A 19,360-nucleotide genomic window follows, 5' to 3' on the forward strand; every position below is an offset into this window, starting at 1 on the left:
GTTTCACAAGGAAAGATAATTATCTCTTGATAAACACCAGCAACGAATGAGTTTGTGACTTTATTTATTTTCAGTTTCTGTGGGTCTTTTCTATAAATGTGAAACAATAAAATGAAATTACAGCATTTTATAATACTCATGAAACAGTAAATATAGATTTAATTTTAACTTTTCTGCCAGCAGGCATCTTTCATGATCTATCTGCATACACAAGAGGGAGACAGGATTGATTTTAAAACAGATGAAATTGATGGCCTCAATGAAATGCATAGAATACTATTTTCACTTTATTTTGGGTGGAGTAAAGAGATGGTGAATTAATGGAATGCATAAAACCATATTTGAAGAAACCACATGTACGAAAACATGTCAGGAGAATCATTAACAGAAAAATGGCTTTTAGAGCATAGTTTTGAAAGAAGGACAAAGCATAAGTGAAAAAAATATAATAGAAGAGTTTGGAGTTAGAATGATCTAAATGTGAGTCACACCATCATCATTTACAAGTTTTGTGAACTTGAGTCTCACTAGAATTTTAAGATATGAGTTAAATTCTCATCTTAGGAGTCACTAGATATGTAGATATTAGTAGACAGATATACAAAGATTTATACATAGATTTATATAGATTTATAAGCCCACCAGAAATTTGTAATTATCAGCAATTACAGGTTGAGAATCCCTAATTCAAATATCTGAGATCCAAAATGCTTCAAAATCCAAAACTTTTTGAGTACCAGTGTGATGCTACAACTGGAAAATTTCATTCCTGACTTCAGGTGACAAGTCATAATTGAAACAAGCAAACTGAAAATATTCTATAAAATTACATTTTGGCTGTATGTGAAACATGTATATGAAACAAATAAATTTCATATTTAGTCTTCAATCTCCTTCACAACTTATCTTAATATATGGATGCTAATATTCCAATATTTGAGTATTAAAATTCTGAAGTCTTAAAACACTTCTTATCCAAGCATTTTGGATAAGGGATAATTGACTTGTGTTATTTTAATCAGTCTTGTGGTCTAAAAGAAAAATATACTGTATTAGTACTTGTATTTGTTAGGTTTTATTGTTATTGTTATATCTTTATGACTTGGTTTGGAGCAACACACTATAAATGATTCCCAAATGGATCAATATAATAAAGGACAATAGTATTGGAATAACTCTTCCTCTGATTGTTTACAAGTGTTTTATTGGCCAAGGACAGGAAGGACTCATACTTAATTCTTATTTTGTTTCCCCATATAAATTTGTGGGGTATTTTTTCAAACCCAATGGATTGACAGGTAGGAATACACTATCTAAATCTTTTTAGAATTCTTTGCTTGTAACTTCTGTTAGCACTGACTGACCGTCTAGTGCAGTCCTAATCTAATTGAGATTGATGATCCACAGATCAAATGGTGTAAAATGGTTTTTAAAAAATTTAAGGGAGTATAGGCAGATGCATTTTTGTTTTATTTTTAAACTATGAATTACTGAAAAGAATTTAGGGTGGGAGAGTGTTAGGCACCTGGGTATGCTTGTTTCATTTGTTCATAGAAATAATGATGAATATAAATTGGAAGACTAGATAGGAAGACATTTTAGGACTAGACTTTGTGCTAAGCACATAAACTAGATGCAATCTCCTACTAGAGCTGACATAATATTGGAAAAACACGGAAATTAATGAGAACAATGCAATTACCACCAACCTATGTAGACACAATACCTTCACACAGAGCTTCAAAAAGTTTTTCATATGTTTGGGTCTCAGGTGGAATGTTAGAGAATAGCATTTCTAAAATGCGAGTTTTTCAGAAAAACTTAGACTGAAGTGTATCAATGTATAACGTGTTTTGGAATGTGGGGTGTGTGTGTGTGTGTGTGCATGTGTTTATCTAATAAGGTTGGGAATCACTGAATTAAACAGCATTGTATTCTGTTTGGCTTGTTGAACTGTAAGTTTCCCTTGCATTTATAAATACATGTAAATCTTCAGCAGGATAATATGGTATTTGGCCTTTGCCAACACAATTGATTATAAAATCTCTCAAATTTCCCTCAGGGGAAATATGGAATTAGTGGTCAAGTGGACCCAACTGGAAAAATTTTGCTCTGGGAGAATAAACAATAGAACCCATTTTCAACTTAGGAATTAAAATTAACAAATATTGTAAGAAGGCATGAGAATCCATTCCCATGAAGTCATAAAGTGGGAGGTAGGGAAGAAGTAAGACAGAAAAGGGAGTTGAGATTTCTACCTCATGCTGAGAAGTGTGGATTTTCTTCTACTAATGAAAGTTAGCTATTGACAGATCTATAAAATAGGGCTGGGGTAAGGGAGGGGGTAGTGATTTTTGGTGTTGTTTTTGGTTTTAGTTACTGGAGATTAAACCCAAGGAAGTTTTCCACTGAGCTACTTTTTTAATTTTTATTTCAAGACAGGGTCTCAGTAAGTTTTTTAAGACCCCCCTAAATTGCTAAGGCTGGACAAGGACTTGCAATCCTCCTGTCTCAGCTCCTGCAGCAGCTGGGATTACAGGTGTACACCAGTGCACCCATCTGTTTTTGATATTTGTAATTTCACTGAGTTACAAAACACATGTGACATGTATGGTCCAGCAAAAAAACATAGGAAGCAGAATAAACTGCAAGTTCCTCAATTTATGTGGACATAGTCTTAAGGGACACTTGTTCTGTATAGTTCAATTGAGTATCAAAAAAGGGGAATTAAAAAAACTGACATAAAAGTGCCATCAGGGTTAAGAAGGCACAATTCCCACGTGGTCACCTAGAGGACAGAGAATTTTGCTTAGTGCTTAAAAAAGACCTCGAACTTATCTTTCTGATCCTGCTGTAGCTCAGGAGGTCAAACCTCCAAGCTGCATGCTCTCAATGGCCATCTAATACACTTAAGAAAAGGGTGTTCCATGAAAGAAAGAAAAAAAAGTGGAAAGATACTTGGCTGGGGAGGAAAAGAAAAATCCTGGTAAAGAAGGGATTGCTGTGCAAAGTATCCAAAACATTCTGTCAATGCCCTTTAAATGGGTCGGAACTGGGATTGTGTTCAAACTACTTCATCCAGTTTTGAAATAATTGTGAATAATTGGGTCATTATGTAGATTTTTATATAACCTCTCAAATGCTTCTATTTCCTCTTTCTCAATTAACCTTCATTGTTAAAACTTGATTTCCTATTTCCAAGAACACCTTTTATAGGAATTAGTTCTCATCCTACTTTATTTAGTTATGGGCCCCATAAATGATTGATAAAAACCACTAACTTCTTGTTTATGAATGCGCATATGTAAATATCTTTACACAATCTCACTTTCATGTTGTCAAATGTAAATCATATGAAGCCCATTTGTGGATCATCCCTTCCTTCCCAGGTTGGAAAACATTGCTCTAGGAAATAGACATTATCATTTCAGGAAAGTTTATATTGATAAACAGAAATTGACTGGAAAATATAGGAAAATTAATAGAAACTTTAAAATTATGCTATCCCTTCTGCACCACCTTTGACTTTCCCTCCTTTTTCACTGACCCCTTTACATCACCTTCCAAATCATCACCCTACAGGTTTTCCAGAAAAGTAAAATTAAGTTTCACTTGAGAAGGTAACAGTGTGTTTCAATTGAGGTGCCAGGTTGCCTATAATTTCTGAGTCTTCTAGGATAATAGATATATATTTTCAAAGCCTTGAAAAATATTCCAGAACTTGCAACAAAAGAGTGCTCTCTCACCTTATCCACAATTAGAGAAAACAAGAACTTCTAACTAACTTGGTCGTGAATTTTGCCCATTGGAATCAATAGGGAATGTGGGCCACAAAGATAGATTAGTCATTTTTACATGTTTACCAAAATATTGAAAGTTCAATTCCTATTTAATAGAAATACATGCACAGAATGTACGAATATCAGCACTCTTTTGAGTTAATACTGGAAAGGAGGGATGTAAAAAATTTGTAATCAGGCACATCTGGGATGATAAATTAGATATAATGTCTTTGATGCCTTAGGGTGCTGATAAGTCTCTTGATGCCTACTTCTCAAGACATCCTGAGGAATGAATGTGAAAATGCACTCGCCGTCATTTATTCATCCATCCATTAACTCACTTAGTCAATACTTATTAAGTAGTTATGTGCCAGACATTTTGTAGGAGCGGTGAGAAGGGGAAATGTCATAGATTGCCATGCCTGGCACTTAAGAACAAATCAATGAGTAGTATCTACAGGAACTCATAGGCGATGTTCTAAAGATCCCATGATGTCGTCATGCTTGTTAACAGACCAGATCACCTGAAATGGATTATTGGCTAACTGCTTGTCTTTTCACAGTTGATTAATGGCAGGAATACTCTACTACAACTAAATGTTTCTGAGCTCATGGAAAATAGTTCAGAAAGGTTTAATACCACTGTTAATAAAAACAATCTGGTGTAAACTGGAATTATAAAGTATGAACATATTTTTAAAGTGTCAGAGTTATGCTATGATAGACAACTCTGAATTTTTTTTTTTCAGTTTCTTGCCTTTGTGAGCTGTTTGATTTCAAATCTAAAGTCACAAGAAATAAAACAGAGTCAGCCAGCCATTGTGGTGCTCGCCTGTTATGCCAGTGACTCGGGAGGCTGAGGCAGGAGGATGGCAAGTTCGAGGCCAGCCTCAGCAACTTAATGAGATCCTCTCTCAAAAATAAAAATATAAAATGAACTGGGGTTGTGTTGCTAAGTGATAAGGCACCTCTGGATTCAATCCCTTTACCAAAAGAGAGAGAATGAAAGAAAGAAAGAAAGAAAGAAAGAAAGAAAGAAAGAAAGAAAGAAAGAAAGAAAGAAAGAAAGAAAGAAAGAAAGAAAGAGAAAGAAAGAAAGAAATTCAAGCACAAAATTTAAGCATGGCCTGGAATTCATTTCCTCATGCTGACATCCCAGATATGCTTTTTTTCCTCCTGATAATGATATATATTTTGCTTTTAGCTTCCCTTGAAATTGAATAGATTTCACAATAAATTATTAAACATTAGATTTGTCAGTTGCATCCTAACTTTATGAATAAAAGGGAAATATTTAAATGGATAGTTAAATGCATATTCCTAAAAATCTATAACCTTTCCAGAAATTTTGACATTATTCCCATGAGATAGCTGTTTAATTATTTTAAAAATCAACAGAGGTCATGGTAACTCAGGGGTGAAATGGTGCACTTTTAATTTGCCATCTACTCAGTGCACCTATGCAATATATCTCTCTGGAGGTGTATGTCTTTGAATAAATCTGTTTTTCTTTTTCTTCTACTGTTTAAAGTGTATTCAAATGTTATTACATCAATGAAAACTTCAGGCTTATTAATATGGGTATCTTAATGCATTTTAATGGCACAAAGTCCTTCAAATGATCTACTGGGTATCTAATATTAGATAAAATGCCCAGGCAGGGGCTATCTGCATTAAAATAAAATGAAGTGTCAAACATGGTTTAACCCAAAATCTTAAGCACAGCCAGTTTAAGGGATATTTGAAATATGATTTAAAAATTTATCATTTTAACCACTTTCTTCCCATCACATCATGCATTGAGCTTGATATACGTTTGACAATACAAACTCACTCAACAATAATGACAGAGGTGTGAACACCAGTCTTTTTCCTTGATTCAAAGCAGTGGCTCTGGAACTTAAATATACATTTGATTCATATAGAAGGCTGTTGACCCTGCAGATTGTCAAGCCATATTCTGAGACTTCCTGGTTCAGTAATCCCAGAATGAGGCTAAAGAAATTGCATACTTAATAAATTCCTGGTTTATATAAATGGAGAAAAAAAACACATTTCATTCTAGTGTGAGTTCAGTTCAAATTTCTGAGCTGTGTGATTTGCAGGCAGTTATACTCCTTTGCTACAGGTAAGCTAAATCACTGCATGCTTTGGGGGGATCTTGGTGGCTCAGCTGATCAAATAGCTTTCATGTAGATGCACTCACCAGGATATAGGAGCCTCATGCAGATTACTTACGAATGTATGAATGGTATTACTTTTTCCACTAAGTATAAACAGGAATGAATTTCATTACTACTGGTGTCCTTCCCAGAATTCCTAGAAACCTTCTCTTCATTTGTGCTTATTCCTCTTGTGCACCATATGCTTCAGAAGTTAACTTCTGCAACAGCTGGGGGACAAAAGAAATCTGTGCAGACAAGATTGAGTAAATGGGAGAGAGGATGCTGTACCTGCTATGGTCAAAAGAAGACTCTTGTCATTTTCTTGACTCTGGAATACGAAAATCCAGTACCGCTGATTTTAAGTGATCAATACATATTCTTCTGTTAAATATTTTTATGTTCATGCTGTCTAAAAGAGTTACCTGTATTTCACAGCATTTTCCCCTTGCACGTCCATTTATGCTTATTTTTTAACAAAACTAGAACCCCAGGGCCTCTCTCTGCACTTAAATGTCAAGGCAAATATGCTATGTGTTTAGCTATAGCAAATACAATTTCATTCTTCTCTTAAATGATTGGATGAGGGTCTTTGAGTAACATTGTTATTCCACTTATCACAGTGCCATGTCATCGATAAATACTAATGACCCTAATAAAGACAATAACGATGATGACTAGCACTTCATTAAACATCGAGTAGGAACAAGGCAGTGTGTCAAGAGATTTATGTGAATTTACATCAGTTATTTAAAGAATCTTATGAGAAAATGTATTTTGTCTGTTTTAGGCCTACAAAGGGGATGGAGTTTCAGAAAGTGTTAACTCCGTCAATGTTATACCAAGTGTCAAGCATAAAACTGTGACTTCTATCTAGGCAGTTTATTTCCACAGTCCTTTCTCTTAATGACTACCTCAGTGACTTAACCACAAATTATATTTTGTGGTATTTTATGTTATATTGTCACTCAAACTAATTACAGTTATGACTAGTTATAATTCATTATAAGTAGACAACAAGGCTCTTAACAATATTTAAACATAAGGAAAGAACATATTTCCATTTAAAAGTGGAGAAATTGAATTAAGAGAAGTTATTTTATTTTTAACTTTGGGGCATTGCCAATCATATAATATGTGCTTGATATAATGCAAAATGGCATGACTACTGAAAGTTCTGAAATTGGGGCTCTCACCTTTGTTCAGGTTGTAAGTTACAAGGCAATAACTATCATTTTGAAAAATGAAATGATCCATTTTTTTCACTGTAAGTTGCAAAATCCAATAGAACATAAATGTCCAAACAGACATAATATATTTGGCATGATTATTATATACTCAAAATTTCATAAAACTGAGAGAATATCACTATTAACTATTTTTTATGCTGAATCTATTATCACCTTGGCTGCTGGGATTCATCGACATTTTTTATATTTAGATTGAATTTATGTTGCATTTGTTTACTGTAAACATTGGCATTTTTGTAGAATTCATTTTGTAGTTATTTACAATTGACCACAAAAAAAATTCTGCAAAAAAGGTTAATGACAATAGAAGAATAAATGCCAATGATAATAGAAATATAAACTGTATACGTTTTACTATATTAGTTCTTGTCCAGTTTCACAATAAAGTAATAAGTATCATAGAATCATACATACAAAGACACATCTCTGACATCCAACGGAATAACTCAGCATCAAGTTAATGTAGCTTTGCAAATGAAACAAGCACATTCCGTAGGCACCAATTCCAAGTATCTATCCAAACAGTTCTCTGCACAGTGGTAATTCTTCTAATCCCTATAATTTATTCATCTCAGGATACACTCCAAAGCATTGTTTGCATATGTTATCCACTAGCTTTAAAAGCAGTATTCATTGTTGGGAAGGAACACATGCAACTCGTCAGAAAGGTTTGTTGTTTGTGTGGAGGAACACTATTTGGCAAGCACTTGTAACCTGATGAGTAAAATGAAAGAAGAGTCACAAGGACTCAAGATTTAAGTCCTTTACCTCTAAGATCCTCCCAAGAGCCACACTGCAATCACTGTAACAATTCCAAGTCTCATTCTAGAAGCCCGTAAATACTCAAATTGGAAAGAAACCTGTAATTGCCCAGTGGAATTTTCAAATACACTCAACTTTGCTATTTCAAGCCACAGACTCCAAAAGGACATGACGGTAATGCTCTTAATTTTCATCAACTTATCAAAGCTAAGGTTTAAAGTGATGAATTTTTCTCTTATTCTTGGCACCAACCATCCATGACAATTTAGAGAGCTGAAAAGGAGTCTTTGGGCCAAAACATCAGACCACAAAAGGGAGATCACTAAGGTTTTAAAGGCAGTAGTCATCCTGGGATGTGGTCAGAAATGCTGATGTGAGTTTTATGTTACAGGTCATTCAAACAGTGAGCGCCATGGACAAAGATGATCCTAAAAATGGACATTATTTCTTATACAGTCTCCTGCCAGAAATGGTCAACAATCCAAATTTTACCATCAAGAAAAATGAAGGTAAATATACAAGCTTTGTGCAAAAGGGTAGAATGTAAATTGTAAGATAGGATGCACTTTCCTAATAGAACTGAAGAATATCATTAAACTAATTGTTTTCATCCATGAGCTTTTGAAATTCAGTTTGTTAGGCTAATACCATGGCAATTACATCACTTCCCCTTTCCAATGTCGAAAAAATAGATAAGAAAATTGTTAATGTGGAAATTAATTTTATCCCAGGGAATACTTCAATCACCTTACTTTAAAAATGAGGAGTCAAATTTAACCCCTGTGAAAGCTTCCAGGAACTTTGAGATACTGAGATATCTGGCAGAGGAGGAACTGGCTTGCAATTTGCAGTTGTTAAGTTTTAATTGAATGTTTACCAAGTCTTTAGGGAAAGTCTATTCTAATTTTGCCTGGTTTGTGAGTACACATTAGAGGTATTTGTTTTAAGCCTGTTCTGACTTTAATAATAGCAATTAAATCAGAAAATCCTTCTTGAAGGACACTTCTTATCAGTATTATTTTTTGAACTAATATAAACTGATTTTATTGCTAAATCTCTCAGTCACAGAGAATATTTAATCCATTTTATTACTTTTTGAGGACACAACTTGGATTACCACTTTCTTTAATATGGTCTGTTACACATGAAGACCATAGATCATTTTTTAAAATGTCTTTTCATCTGTACATTATCATTTCCTAATCTCTTATACATTTAACAAGGATTTTTAACTTTGATTGATGAAAATGTATTTATCTTAGTTTTAGTTGTTTTAAAATAATTATCAAAATACAAGTATTCTTTCAGACTTTTTATAGTTTTTTTTTTAATTTCTGAATTGTCTACATACAAGTTTTACTCAATTTGGTTCACAGTATCTGTTTGCATTATTTGTTATATTCTGTTTAAAGGAGGTAATGAATTTTTGAGAAAAATTCCTTTATGAAATAAAGTAACATTTTAGAGCTTGGATTAAATATATTATGGCCTTGACTTTTAACAGAATGTTCCTTAGTTCTTTGAGAATGCTTTGGTAAATGTGGATGCATCACAGAAAAGGAAACGAGGAGTCATAATGTGGATGTTACTCACTTTGCTGGCTTCCACTCTTATGAATGCTAAAGTGAGGAAATAGTATTTTCCCTCCTCAAAAAATGGAGTGCTCATTTGTTAGCAACTAGTTAGGAACTGTAATCTAAGAACATATTTTGGTTCCTTATTAAAACTGTCAAGATTTCTCTTTTTCGGAAGTCACTTGAACCTGTTGGAGACAAAAGCCCCCTCACAGTCCCCAAACTGAGCTGAAAGTTGTGTTTAAGTATGGTCCATGTTTATTTTTACTATGAGCTAATCATTAACAGGACTTACTTTTCTGTGTTAAATTCCTGATATTTTTTTATGTAAGAGATGTTTTCCCATTTCAAATATTCAGAGTTCCTTGGTGTTTTCTGTTCATCTAATGATTCCAAGATATTCTTGTTTTAGGTGTGGCTCTGAAAAGCCCTACACCAGAGTATTGGGTGAATGGGAACATATTGTTGGTCACCAGGAGGAGTGTAACTTTAAATTGCACTTAAAATGGCTTAAAACTTTTGAATAGGAAAACATGCCACCCCTGGTGGAGGAATACTCATGTGTGTTCTCTAATTTAATAAATGTCAAAGGGGAATGAAGGGAAGGGAAGGGGGATGAGAATAGGAAAAACAGTAGAATGATTCTTACATAACTTCCTATGATCATATGTGAATAAGAATACACGACCAGTGTAGGTCCGCATCATTCCCACAAGAATGGAAAGTTACATTCCATGCATGTATAATATGTCAAAATACACTCCACTCTCAGGTATAAAAAAGGTATATATAAAGAACTAATAAAGGTATATAAAAAGAACTAATAAAGTTTAAAAAAGAAATGATGGAAAATAAAAGACTGGAAACATAGAACATTTTCTTTGGTCATACCACACAGTTTAATAAATCCTGCAGTAGAACACTTAAAGTTATGTGGATTATATGTTATTTTGAAACTGGAAATGAGAATTTCCAATTTTAGCCTATCTAATAGTTTTCCTTCTGTCTTTGTAAAACTTCAAAATAAAAGATGTCAGTTATTGCAAAATGACACAAGATAGAAAGGACACTCTGCTCTATATGTCATAATTATTTATTTTAAATCATGTGTTCATTTGTTTTGCAAAGAGTAACCATCTAATTTATAATTCCAACTGGTATTTTTTTTTTCAAGCAAAAGAGTTTGCTGTTTATATTTATGTCCGGAAAACATCATAAACCAAAACTGTCTTGTAGAAAGCAGGACATATGTTCACCATGATTTTGGATTTAGGATCCAAATATTCAACATCTCCTCAAAAAATAAATCACGAACCCACAGATCTTTGGAATAGATATGTAAAGTTTATACTCTATTTCCCTTTACCTAGATTAGAAATTCATGAGTTTTGCTCCATGGACTACTACTTCTTGACTATGTGCATAGTTACTATAAGAATGGATAAAAATTATGTTTCTTAATACACAGAAACAAAGTAATAGAGTTTGTCAAACTTAAATTATTGGTATAGGTAAATAGATAGCCAGATAGTTCTGTGGGCCTGTTGCCAATCCATTGTTAAAGATGAGAAAAAATAAAAACAACTTTAAAAAGAGTCAAAATAGTAGACTTTACATCTGTAGTATATTTTATATTGGAAATATAAAGTGATCATTCAAATGGTATAATACTAGTTGTAATTGATTATCTTTTGTTAAGATGGACTTTAAAATGGCCAAGATGGACTTCTAAATGATCAATGTCTCTCACTGAGATCATCATGAGTCATAAGTTCTAGCCCACTAGAACAATATTAAGATCTGGAGATGGTCAGTATATTCAAATTCATAATTAATGGATGGATTATTCACCTACTTAATTTGATCTTCAAGGGAGATAGTTTTGGCACTTGTCATTTTCTAAGTAATTTGCAGCTGTGACTTTCAACTCAAAATTCTTTGAAATTTCTTCTCTTTCATACAGATTGATCATAATGAATTTTCAGGCAACTAATTGATAATCAAAGACAAAATGAGACAGAACTGAACTGGCTCTTGTATCTGAAATAATTGAGTGATTTCACAAATGATTCTCCTTTTACATATATCAGATTCATATTTCTACAGTAGTAGGAAAGCAACCTTCAATATGGTTAAAGGTAAAAGTAAAGGCCAAAAATATGATGAGCCATTTTTATCCCATGTACCCATCTAAAAAATCATAGCACCTTGGTCTCTTCATCTGCTAGTTGGGTGAATCTATAAACAAAGGGTTTTGCTGACTCTATTTCAACATTGGCTTCCTTTCTAACTGTGTAAATGGAAAATACCCAACAATTCAATATAACAAGACAAGGAAGATAAATGGACCTTTTACAGATACCGAAATATCTTGCTTACAGGAAATTTGAGGTCTGCAGAAACCTCCTCTTCGCCAGCCTGCACATTGTAGGTACATTTTTCGATGGAAATTGCCAGAATACATCTGGTAAAATGGGAGTCTGCATGGTTCATTCTGAAATGTTGGAATTGTGTGTAAAAAATGAGTGGAAACATAAATCTCTGCCTCTAAGGAGTGCCTGTGGGAAGGAGAGCTATTGACAGTAAACTGAGACTTACTTATATCTTATTTATGCTTAAGGAAAAAACAGCAAGGGAACCATAGTGCCAAATGACACTGCTATTTTCCCTTTACGTGTTCTATTTGGATGAAACCTTTTTTATAAGAGGCTCACTCTAAAGAGAGAATTTTGATAATTAATCTGAATACTGTAGATGCTGATTGGAACTTTGCAATGAACGTGCTGTGTCATCTCAATGACTATAACATGGCTGCCACTTCACTGTCATGCATGCTTTGTCTTAAAAATTTCCATCTCAACTGACTATCCCACTTCAAATGGTGTATGTTTTTTAGTTTCCATCCTGTAGAAGCATTCCTTGTAAGAACACCCTGACTATAAGCAAAATATCGTAAGCCTCAATTTTCTCATCTATAGTATCAGTTTAACAATACCTACTTACCTCTGAGGAGTACTCTGATGTGAAACCAAGACTTACATATTTCTTAGCATAAAGAAAACCACTCGTCAATAAACGGGACAAGATTCTTGTTACATGAATCTATTAATTTATCACTTCTCATATTACGTCATATCTCCTCTGGCATATTATTCTCAACCAGATCTATTTGCAACTTTTATTCTACAGCTTTTTTTAAAAATGTTGTGCAGTGACTTTGAAAGGGGTCTCATTGATACTTGAAAAGACATTGCCCTTCACTAGAAGGCATTGCAGTAAATCTGCTGATGCAATACTGGAATACATTACAGTCCAAAGAATATTGAAATAGAAAGACAAAAGGTAAAAACAGAGGAGGAAATGAAGGAGAAGGAGGAACAGAAACAGTGAAAATACCCACCATCTACAGAAATAGCTGTGGGATTTCCAGATCTGGTTTTGAATGGAAGACAATTTAACAATGTTTTCCCCACTTCTCCTTGCTAAAATCAGACTCAGCTTTCTCCACACAATGGTTAACCCCAGCTTCCAACTTGTTAAGATCATTTTCAATTCTAATAGATCAAGTTGTGGGAACTGTTATTCTATAGGAACCATTTTGCATAGACTTGACAATTACAGACATATTTTCTTTGTACTTTTGACTACTGTAAGCTTATCTCAGACACCTCTTGTCAAAAAAAAAAAAAAAAAAGTTAAAAATCTGCTGCCTGAAAATTGAATAGATCTCCCTTGCCCAATGCAAGGGAGACAGAACTCTTTCTCCTTCTAAGTCCTAAGGGCTCCATGTATTCAGGCAGTAGATGTCAAGGTAGACAGATCCTTCTTTCTTCTTCTCTCTGCCTTAATCTTGTTCTATCCATCCAGACTGAATTTTACCTGAAAGTCCTTGTTGCTGATCCACAGGGCAAAGAGGTCACCTTGGTAAGCCAGTTGTGCTCTTTCTGACCACTCAGGCCTTCTTAGGTTCTCTTCTTACTCCAGCCTGCTTTGGAGCAAAGAGGACTTTTCTAAATAACAATTCTATCCTTAAGTGGCCTTTACAAGAATCCCAGTCACTCAGCTACAGCCAATCTGTTGTTATTGGGTTTCCTGGGCATCCACAGCAGATATGTGCTTAAATGAGTATGATAATGATGCCTGTATATGTTTCTTTTTTCCATGATAGTGTCCACCCTGCTAACAAAGTGGGCTTTCCCACAGCAAAACAACACAGTACCAAACACCAACTGTAAGAATTTTTCATCTAAATTTCATATCTTGCCTACATGGAGCATGGAACTTTTCCTCCAAGTTGCATAATTAAAGGTAGTGCTCAATTGGTATCAAACAGGAAGTCCAAATGGATCCCAAAGAGGTAGAATGACATTATGCATACAGGATCCAAAAGGCTTCTGCTTTAGTAATTCATAATTCATTACATGTGCTTGCAGCAATGTGCTGTGGATAAAAACCCACTTATGTTTCAATTTGTTGCATAAACCATAATTAAGGGCTATGTGCAAGGTAAGAAAAATAGATCTGTACTTCTACTTTCTGAGTTTCTTATGACTATACCATTAGGTTCAAAACCAAGGATTTTTCTTTGCTTAGCCTCTTATTCCTCTATAGTTTCTGTATGTCTCTTTTCTTTTTTCCTTTTTAAATCATAGTGCAAAGATACCTTCAGAAATGAAGAATTTCCTTTGTAAATATTTGAAAATCCTGAAATTATTACTCTGGTCAGAAATAGCACTGCCCTTCATATCTGTTTTTTTTTTTTTTTTTTTTTCTGTTTGTTATGGGAGACAATTTAGTTCTGAGATTACTGACTACTGGGATATAATTTAGATACATAGCATGGATTTATATGTGTGGTTGTCGAAATGGTATTCAGAGTTTTGAATTACATCAGATCTTCTCTGTCAATTTGCTAGCAATCATTTCTGATCCTTACAAGGCATTCTAATTCTGTAGAGTTTGGAAAGAGAAAAAACATATAAATAAGTTGGTACATGCTTGGTTACCTTAAAATTATCTTAGTTATTATAAAGATATCTTAGTGCATTCGACCTTTCATTTGGGAAATTTGTTTAGTGAGAATTTCAAATCCTTGTAAAGAAAAATAACAACAGGAGGACCAGAGAGAATTACCTAGAAAAATATTTTTCATTTAGCCAGATTTGTTTGCACCACTTTGTTGTTTGTATCATTAAAAAATGATGCTATTTACTGATTTATCATTTATTTCGAAGCACAAAAATAAGGCTTGGGATTTTGTGGGTGTCAAACAAACATGACTGTCCTTTGGAGATCGTCACCAAGGATTAAAATGGAATGTGGAAACAAAATGAGCTGTCAGTCTATGCAAATTTTTCTTTTCTAAAAAAGTATTAAATGTAGTTGACAATCATTTCATCTCCTTTCAGCACAGAAGTTTGCATTTTGAATTAATGTGAGCACTTTATAGACACAACATTAGGCATACGTGACATTCTGTCTGGGGATGTGACCTGAATAACACTCACCAACTGCTTAGGATCCATCAGTTTATTAAAGAGGTGGATAGAGAAGGCAGAGAAATAATTTGGCAACACTAAAGGGGACACTTCACATAGATAAACAGTAAAAATGTGGATCTGGGATGAATTAGAATGAAGGATAAAAGAGACTCTGTGGACTACATACTTCTTAGGAATATTCAGGGTTGAGTCCTAGCTCATCTGATTAGGATTTGCAAGAACAAGAACATGCACATGTGAGTGCACACACACACAAATAAATAAATGAATAAATAAAATAAAAACCAAATAATCTTGAACCTTTATGTATAATGTGAAAACATTATTTACTCCCATGTTGTTATTTTTAAATTTTTTTTGAGATGTTGATGGATATTTTATTTTATTCATTAATTTATATTTTATTCATTAATTTATATGCAGTGCTGAGAATTAAACACACTGCCTCACACCTGCTAGGCAAGCCACAACCCCAGCCCCTCTCATGTTGTTTTGAATAATAAAATATTAATATAAGTACAGTAAAAAATGATACAGTGCCTAGTTCATTATCAGGCAGACTAGGGATATTCAGCAAATACTTATGTCCTTCTCCTCTTCATCTTTCTTCTACAGTTTTGTGAACATTGTGAATCTTTTTCATCCTACCATTATAAAATATAAAAAATATTTATAAGGAAGTTGAAATGAGGTGTTTGGGACATTAATAGCAATATGTTATTCTCTGTCCCTTACCTCCTGGGTCAGTGATTGAACAGGTCTGCAAACATGGTTGATGTGTAAGGCACAGAGAAGGGACTATGGGAAAGAGGAATATTTATATCAGTAAGGCAGTTCCTTGAATATAACTCTCATTATAATGAAATAATAAAAAAATAAAAATGAAAAGTACCTAAAATTTGTGGTTTCCATAGGGCTAGAGATAGTATACAGCTTTTACATATTGGCAATGGAATATTTTTAAAATATCTGATATAATAACAGAAGTTTCAAACTAGGAGCAACTTAGTAAACAGCTAGCTTATGAGGGTCTTGGATACTAAGTACAGAATTTCAAACGTGTATAATTAAAAAAACAAACAGGGCAACGGAGATGCATATCTGCTTCCCCAACTTCTTTTTCCATCACTCTCTCCCATTTTGTGTACCTACTCTGTCTAAACATATCCTTTGGCTTCAATACACTAATTATACTTTTAAATTCCCTCCCCTTCCCTTCTTGTGAAAGGCACATCCTCCATTCTCTCCCTCCTCTACCTAGTTAATTTCCAAACATTTATAATAACTCAGGTAAAAGTTCCTTTCGCCTTGAAACAAAGCAAGAGGATGGTTAACTCTGCTGGGAGGTTTGTTCTTTGCTTTTCTCTGCAGTGCAGTTTGGTTCAGGACTTCCAAGTCAGACATGAATCAAGGAATGTCTCCTCCACTGTCCTCAGAGTTATTAATAATAGATAGAATCTTTATTCACTTATTCATTCATTCAATACCAATTTATTTAGTGTCTACCATGTGCCAGACACTACCTTGGGAATTTGAACTTAAGCAGCCTTCTCCCTCCTGTACAGTGTATTTTTGTTCTCCTCAGGACTCGATCTTTGAATACCAATTTGAATTCTCAGAGAGAAAAACTATAATTTAACATGGATTTTTGTCAGATAGTAGAGGAATTCATAGGCTGGTCTGCAAAAATACTATAATTTAGGGTTGAAGGATCACAGATTCTAACTTCTGTGCTGTCATAAAGTTCACTCTTAGACTTTACCCACCTTGCAAACATGGGCCTACATAGGGATGACTGAGGTTTGATCCCAGCATTCCCATCTTTAGGAAGGTTTGGCCAGACAGAGTGGCATTATACATCTACATGGACATCCAACTCTCTGTCTCTCTGAGTTTCAGTTTAGTGCCCCATTATGACTAAGCTCAGATGAGGCATGTTGACCCAGGCTATACAATGCATTGATAGTGGCAGGGCGAAAAGATGTTGGTGAGCCCTTTCCAAATGCACAGTGATCCAGAGATGTGTAAAAGCCGATGATTCTATTTTGTAGGCTCATTAGAATCTATTATAGTTTTGATGCAAGTGACATTACATACAGTGTGTGCCTTTTCTGGCTCTCATACATGATTATTTCAGAAACCTGTTAGTAAATGAGGGTTTAGCTGACTTTCAGTGTATTATACTTACTGAGGCCACCTGGCCACTGGAGGGTGGTATTGTGTGCATTTCTGGGCATGGTAGTGGTTTTATGTTCTATCTCTTGCCTATTCTGTCTGTTCTCTAAGACTCTACCAAGGTTTGTTTGCTAATGCACTTCATAGAGGAGGATAATTGTCCCTGGACCTTTCTGGGTTACTCATTGCCTTTGCTTTCATCCTAGTAGATTGCCTAATAGAATTTCCTTTCTCTATCGCTCTATATTCTTTCTCTATTCTCTATAGTAAATTATACTCAGTCATTTGAGGCTGTTTATCTTAGGGTGGTCTGAAAAAATGTGATAGTGTACCTGGCGAGATGAACACAACCATCCTTCTCTGACTTTGATTTCTTTCGTTTGGTCAATCAATGCTAGTTCCATCAGGGGCACATTGACTCCCCACACCCCAGTCTGGACTTTGGTTTCCTCTCTTCCTAAAGGGATGGATTACAGCTGGAGAGCTAACAGTTCATGTAGTCTAAAACAGTGAATGTAAAAACTTGTGGTATTGCAAGGGATATTGCAGACTGAAATCAGAGAAGTAGGGATATTGCAGACTGAAATCAGAGAAGTCCTGGGTCTGCCAATTAATAAATGGGACTTGGATAAGGCTTTTAATTTTCTTTAATAAAGACTTGAAAATGTTAATATAAAATTGCTATGAACAAATGAAAGACTGTTGCATTAGTACCAAGGGGAGTACCTATAATTTTTGTGGTAGTTGATGGATTTTCTCTTCGTCAGCCTTCCAAAGACTGCATATGGAAATAATCTTCACACTAGAAATCACAATATAAAATCTCCATATTAAGAGATCGGATAGTATTCTCAGAAGATATCCTGCTACAATATTGTCATTTCCCTTTCTCAGTATGTTTGGGCATAATTCTAGACATATTAAAGAATTAAATTATTCTCATATACTGCAAGAACTTATTAAACGTAGTGCAATTGATTCTAATACTTTAGAATTTGGTAGTATTATGTGTCTCCTGGAAGGATGGAGGCAAGGAAATATAAGAATTCTGTGAAGATATTTAATATTTAATAAGTTGATTCATTTGATTTATCTGGAAGATATCTCAGAGAAAAAAGGTTCAATGAACTTCTGTAGAAGTTAGAAGAGGCTTTATGTCTGGCAAAGTTAAGGGAGAATTGTCAGTTATTTAGGTAGTTCACTTAAAGGAAAAAAAAAAAAAAGACAATGTTAAAAATGGTTTAAAGAAAACAGGTACCATGAAACATTTCATGAAGAGCCATAAGCTTTATGAACATAAATCTTTTCTTGGTTCCCAAAAGGAAATTAATGAGGTGTTTCTTAATATTTTGGGTATACTGCTCCTTCTCTTGATGTTTTCAGCAGGATAACAAATGTGTCCTACACATTTAAGAGGCTTTTACATACACATGCAGTTTAATACAGAGACTGAGAAGTTTATGGATGTAATCAGTAATAACATGTGAAAAAGTTTTGTCAGTACATAGCTTCCAATGTGAAAAATTAAAAAAAAAATAGCTTTGGCTATTTGGCTGTGTTCTGAGACATATTATAAGTCAACATGAAACTTGACTTTGTTATAAATATTCATAGGCTGAAGTTCAAAAAAGAAATTTCAGAGTGGTTAAGAAATAATTATCTAAAATTCACTATCTTTTTTTTTCCTCAATGTAAAAACTCCTAAAATAAAAACTGGTAGTTATGTAGAGGTCACATTATGTTTGGGTAGGGCAGAAATAAGAACAAAAACTTTCCCCCTATATTAATTCTAGTGTTAACTTTTGTCTCTTCTTAATATAAGTATGTATTCTAAAATGGATGCTTACTTTTCCAAAAACATCTTGTTCAAGGAATGACCTAGTTAACATTACATGCCATAAAATGCAATTGCTTATAAAATAACTAGTTTTGAAAATGTAAAATATTATCACAAATATTAGAAAACAAGTTTCCATTTCTGATTTTATATATTGATTTTATTTGAGCATCCTGTGGTTATTCTAAGACAAATATGCTCTGTCTTTCTCTGAATGGATTATGTGTCAGGTTGCAAGAAAAATGCATGTAGCACCTATTTATTTCAGATACTTTTACATTATCTATCTCTATTTTATATATGAAGAAATTGAAGCT

General features: G+C 34.0%; 1 protein-coding gene across 7 annotated transcripts in view; it reads left to right on the top strand.

Moving 5' to 3' along the window:
* CDH8 (cadherin 8) overlaps nt 1–19,360 on the top strand; it is a 350,895-nt gene that overhangs the window by 282,239 nt on the left and 49,296 nt on the right. For all 7 annotated transcript variants that reach the window (XM_079118021.1, XM_079118016.1, XM_079118019.1 and 4 more), the window contains one exon: nt 8,348–8,465. In XM_079118021.1, the coding sequence (XP_078974147.1) occupies nt 8,348–8,465 (118 nt within the window). The remainder of the gene's footprint in view (nt 1–8,347; nt 8,466–19,360) is intronic.

The sequence above is a fragment of the Sciurus vulgaris genome (genome assembly GCF_902686455.1).
Source record: "Sciurus vulgaris genome assembly, chromosome: 17".
Lineage (NCBI taxonomy): Eukaryota > Metazoa > Chordata > Mammalia > Rodentia > Sciuridae > Sciurus > Sciurus vulgaris.